Raw genomic sequence first — 5,823 nt, 5'->3', positions numbered from 1 at the left:
TTTTTATTATTCTTTTCCTCATATGCCTTGCGACGCATATTTTGTTGCTTAATAGTGCGATCTTCACATACAAAACATTTTGTATTCCTCAAATAGATCCAACTATTATCAAGGATAATCTTTCGCTTGGTCTCATCCGGCATGGTGCATACAATTGGCCGTTCTCCCGACCGAGGAGCTTCTTGCTTCCCCACTCTATGTGCTCCATAGACCATAACTCCGGACATGCCAAAGTGGGTTTTGAAGAAATCTTCAATAACAATGGCAAGAGAAGGAGGTGTCTCTAACTTCTCTTCGGGAATTCCACGAATAACAATGTTCTTGGAACGTCGCTCCCGTTCCTTCAACTCCTCCACATCTACATTCTCAACATTCTTTGTTTGAACCATAGCTTGCATGAGTGAGGAATTAGAAACCACATTGCTACCACATACATCAGCCCAAGACTTATTTGTGCATACATTTTTCATGTCGCATACATCCCGGCTCATAGTGTCAAATTTCTCCTCTTTCAATACATGGTCATGCTCTACTTTGCTCATCCGCTCCTTCAAAGCATTCAAGTCCACAAGAGAGCGTTTACATTCCTTGACTTCCTCTTCAAGTTGCATCAAACGTGTTGTTTGCATCTCAAGTGTCCTCTTGAGATTCTCATTCTCAACCACAAGTACCCTTAGTGTGCCATTCTCCATTGCAAGTGCTCGTAAGTCTTCGCCTTGTTTGTTTACGGTCTCTTGCAATGATACCAAGTACGCCATGATCATGGTTTCCGATGTCGTTGGTTGGGTGGTTGTGTTGCTATCTCCACACTTAGGAGATTTTGGATCATTTTCCACAATGGTTGTGGACCTTGTTGAAGAAGAAGAACCCTTGCGAGTGCCGGAAGACATTGTATGTACAATAGGAGATGAGAATCAATTTTGTTGAACCTGTTCACTTCGGAAATGCTGCTACAGAAACGCCTTCCATAACTCTGAAAATTTCTGTCTTTACATCAATGCGTAGAGGACTTCGTGCTCTTCGATTGAAGCTATAGAGAGAGAGAGAGAGAGAGGTATTCACTGCAGTGCTCGAAAAAACCTTTTTTTCAAAAACTGAAGGTTTTTACATAGTTGTAGGGTTTCTCACCTTCAACTGTAAAATTTAGAGGTAAATTTCAAAATTTGTAGGTGGGATCACACTAAACCTAGGTTTTTTTTTAGCAATGATTCACTGTTGAATGTTGGCTGGGTGTTTGTGTCGACTCAGCATGTGTGGCGTGAGAGAGAGAGAGAGAGAGAGAGAGAGAGAGAGAGAGAGAGAGATAGCACGCGAGCGCGCGAAAGGTGCCACCGTGCTTGCTGCTCCTGGCCATTGGCTCCAGAGTCCAGTGTATTAGGGCAGTGTGTCAGCACGTGTGTGTGTGTGTGTGTGTGTGTGTGTGTGTGTGTGTGTGTGTGAGAGAGAGAGAGAGAGAGAGAGAGAGAGAGAGTTCACAAGTGCCACCCAGGGCTCGAAGAATACATTTTTCCTAACCGAAGAAATTAAGGGGGAGCTTGAAATTCTCTCGGTTTTTAGGTCAAAATTTAAAGCTTTTGCCGGTAATTACACTAAAATTTGTGAAAACTTACCGGTTTTCTTCAAGGGAAGCTCAAAATCTAAGCGGGATTTTAGGATGAGCGTTTGTGTCGACTCAGCATGTGTGCGCGTGAGAGAGAGAGAGAGAGAGTGCGAAAGGTGCCACCATGCCTGCTCCTGGCCGTTGGCTCCAGAGTCCAGTGTATTAGAGCAGCGTGTGTCAGCACGTAAGAGAGAGAGAGACAGAGAGAGTTTACAGGTGCCACCCAGGGCTAGAAGAATACATTTTTCCTAACCGAAGAAAATTAGGGGGAGCTTGAAATTCTCTCGGTTTTTAGGTCAAAATTTAAAGCTTTTGCCGGTAATTACACTAAAATTTGTGAAAACTTACCGGTTTTCTTCAAGGGAAGCTCAAAATCTAACCGGGATTTTAGGATGGGCGTTTGTGTCGACTCAGCACGTGTGCACGTGAGAGAGAGAGAGAGAGAGAGAGAGAGAGAGAGAGAGAAGAGAGAGAGAGCGCGAAAGGTGCCACCGTGCCTGCTCCTGGCCGTTGGCTCCAGAGTCCAGTGTATTAGGGCAGCGTGTGTCAGCACGAGAGAGAGAGAGAGAGAGAGAGAGAGAGAGAGAGAGAGAGAGAGAGAGAGAGAGAGAGAGAGTTCACAGGTGCCCCCTAGGGCTAGAAGAATACATTTTTCCTAACCGAAGAAAATAAGGGGGAGCTTGAATTTCTCTCGGTTTTTAGGTCAGAATTTAAAGCTTTTGCCAGTAATTACACTAAAATTTGTGAAAACTTACCGGTTTTCTTCAAGGCAAGCTCAAAATCTAACCGGGATTTTAGGATTTCAGTCGGTTAAAATACATTGAACCACGGTTTTTTTCTAACACTAGTGCCACCTTGCCAAGAACTGGAGGAGCATTGCATTTGTTGAGCCTTGCTTGCAGGTCTTCAGTCTCTTGAAACGTGTCAATACCTCTTGAGTCCGGCAACTTTAGGCGGGTGTTATCTGTGCGAAAGAGAGAGAGAGAGATAGAGAGAGAGAGAGAGAGAGAGAGACTCAACCGGTAGAAGGCCGTACTTATGGTGACTGTGTGTGTGCGAGTCATTGTAGACTCTTGGTCGTCAATATATGCTCCTCGAGTCTAGAGAGACAGAGAGCGCGGTTATTGAAAAAAAACATCATGCTTGCCACTACATTGGTCGGGACTTGCCGCCAGAGAGAGAGAGAGAGAGAGAGAGACTCAACCGGTAGAAGGCCGTACTTATGGTGACTGTGTGTGTGCGAGTCATTGTAGACTCTTGGTCGTCAATGCTCCTCAAGTCCAGAGAGACAAAGAGCGCGGTTATTGAAAAAAAACATCATGCTTGCCACTACATTGGTCGGGACTTGCCGCCACAGAGAGAGAGAGAGAGAGAGAGAGAGAGAGAGAGAGAGAGAGAGAGAGAGAGAGAGAGAGAGAGAGAGAGAGAGGGAGGGAGAACGACTCAGCACGTGTGGCGTGAGAGAGAGAGAGAGAGAGAGAGCGCGAAATGTGCCACCGTGCCTGCTCCTGGCCGTTGGCTCCAGAGCCCAGTGTATTAGGGCAGCGTGTGTGTGTGTGTGTGTGTGTGTGTGTGTGTGTGTGTGTGTGTGTGTGTGTGTGTGTGTGTGTGTGTGTGTGTGTGTGTGTGAGAGAGAGAGAGAGAGAGAGAGAGAGAGAGAGTTCACAGGTGCCACCCAAGGCTAGAAGAATACATTTTTCCTAACCGAAGGCAATAAGGGGGAGCTTGAAATTCTCTCGGTTTTTAGGTCAAAATTTAAAGCTTTTGCCGGTAATTACACTAAAATTTGTGAAAACTTACCAGTTTTCTTTAAGGCAAGCTCAAAATCTAACCGGGATTTTAGGATTTCAGTCGGTTAAAATAGATTGGACCACGGTTTTTTTCTAACACTAATGCCACCTTGCCAGGAACTGGAGGAGCATTGCATTTGATAAGCCTTGCTTGCAGGTCTTCAGTGCTCTTGAAACGTGTCAATACCTCTTGAGTCCGGCAACTTTAGGCGGGTGTTATCTATGCGCGAGAGAGAGAGAGAGAGAGAGAGAGAGAGAGAGAGAGAGAGAGAGAGAGAGACTCAACCGGTAGAAGGCCGTACTTATGGTGACTGTGTGTGTGCGAGTCATTGTAGACTCTTGGTCGTCAATGCTCCTCGAGTCTAGAGAGAAAAAGAGTGCAGTTATTAAAAAAAAAATCATGCTTGCCACTACATTGGTCGGGACTTACCGCCAGAGAGAGAGAGAGAGAGAGAGAGAGAGAGAGAGAGAGAGAGAGAGGGGGGGGGGGGGGGGGGGGGGGGGGGGGGGGGAGGGGGGGGGGGGGGGGGGGGTGGGGGGGGGGGGGGGGGGGGGGGGGGGGGGGGGGGGGGGGGGGGGGGGGGGGGTTGGGGGGGGGGGGGGCTCCATGCAGAAGCTGTTTATATTATAACATAGTACGCTTGATCTGCTTCACCATCCTCACCGTGGGCAACTCTGTCGATAATTCGTAGAAAGCTTCGTGGCCATGGTGAGCACCCTTTCAAGCTCTGTACGATAGCACTCATGAAATTTTCGTTGTTTGTGAACAATGTTTTGTCTCATGATCTCATGCAGTGCAGTGCTTTACTTATCGTAACCCTCGCGTTGATCGCTTCAGCGTTTGTTTGTTGCACGTTTTGGATGATGCCGTGTTTTTGCAGCAGCGTCGAGCTATGTACTTTCGACATTGTCGCATTTTCTGTGGAGCTCTTTCTCATGTGCATTCTCGCCTTTGTCAAGCTGTGTACGTGTGTACTTGTGTGCGCTACTTGTGAGGGTTTCTATTGCTAGCTAGATCTCTCTGTGGTTTTGTGAGCCTGCTTCTTCATACATTGCCATTATCAACGATTTTCGAGTCTTCTAGCATACCAAATTGCACAGATTAGTAGCGCATTTTCATACAAGTTCGCGTTTTGCTCATGCAAGATGCAAATTTCTGAAAGTTCGTAAATTGCATTGCTTTTTTAACTGCTTTTGTTGCGCCAAAGCTTGCCCTATTTTCTTTGAAGTGCATCATTTTGTACAGAGATAAGCGAGTTACTGCGAAATGACAATGATTTTGATGATGGTGAATAGGTAAATGCAGCATCAGGAGTCGCTGTAGATGATGAGTACAAGGTGAAGTTTATGGAGCTCAAAAGGAAAAAAGAGTATCGTTACATCATCTTCAAGATGGACCAAGCTGCACCAAAAATTACAGTGGAGAAGACGGGAGCGCCGAATGAGAGCTACGACGAGTTCACGAACTCTCTTCCTGAGGGAGACTGTAGATATGCAGTCTATCATTTTGAGTTTGTCACCAAGGACAATTGCCAGAAAAGCAAGATCTTCTTCATTTCCTGGTGAGTTGTTGTTGGGCATGTTTATCTGCAGCATGTTGTGTCGATATATGCCAAACATAGTGGATCTATTGGCGATGCTTTTTTGAGGTTTAAACTTCTATTGCTTTTACCTCCATAACCAGCGCTAAGATATCAGCCATTCAGTTGAGAAATGTTTCATATGAGATGAGTGACAAACAAAGTGCGTAATGACGCAAAAATATGTATGCACATGAGAGTCTGTACATCCAACTCTTCCCGCACAAATATTCATAGAGATTCAAAAGGCCACTTGTGAGCTACCCAATTGTGCTCATGTGATTGCAGGTCTCCCGATGTGTCACGTGTGAGGTCCAAAATGCTGTACGCAAGCTCCAAGGACAGACTAAAAAGGGAGCTGGATGTTCATCATGAAGTTCAGGCAACAGACACAACTGAGGTGGATGTTGAGAGGCTAAAGGAGCGGTGTCACTGAGAGTCGCTGTGAGTCTATCACCATTCATTATTTGATAAAAGCCTTCCAGATCTCTCTTCTCTGATGAACTAACATCTTCCTTGTCTAACTTTTCATCCTGTAACATGTTAGACCTCGATATATGAGACCTTTAATCTCAGAACTTTTTTGAGAGGGCAGTTCAATGCTCCCTTCTTAAAATTCTTAAAAGGACATTTACCTGTGCGTTGCAATATATCGTCAAATTCTTAAAGGATATTTACCTGTGCATTGCAATATATTTGTAATTTTTCAGATGGCAGTTTTTGCTTCTCTTCCAATGTCAGAACTTGGCAAGACAGCAGGTTGAGAGGAGAGTGAAAAAGGAAAGTTTTAGATTTTGAAATAAAATAGTGTAAATATAGTAAAACATGTTTCTTCAGACCCCGATTGTCTTAC

At 45.2% G+C, this 5,823-nt stretch overlaps 1 protein-coding gene across 1 annotated transcript; it reads left to right on the top strand.

Moving 5' to 3' along the window:
• Positions 1-3,995: 3,995 nt before the first annotated feature.
• LOC147427583 (actin-depolymerizing factor-like) lies at positions 3,996-5,622 on the top strand. Its single transcript, XM_086496596.1, has 3 exons — positions 3,996-4,099; positions 4,687-4,952; positions 5,259-5,622. The coding sequence occupies exons 1-3, from the start codon at positions 4,097-4,099 to the stop codon at positions 5,404-5,406; spliced, it is 417 nt and encodes a 138-aa protein (XP_086352722.1). The 5' UTR covers positions 3,996-4,096; the 3' UTR covers positions 5,407-5,622.
• Positions 5,623-5,823: the final 201 nt, after the last annotated feature.

The sequence above is a fragment of the Adiantum capillus-veneris genome, chromosome 23 (assembly GCF_014529385.1).
Source record: "Adiantum capillus-veneris isolate H3 chromosome 23, ASM1452938v2, whole genome shotgun sequence".
In the NCBI taxonomy this organism is placed as follows: Eukaryota; Viridiplantae; Streptophyta; class Polypodiopsida; order Polypodiales; family Pteridaceae; genus Adiantum; species Adiantum capillus-veneris.
Note: the sequence above shows the minus strand (reverse complement) of the source record. Positions and strands in the feature narration are given on the sequence as shown.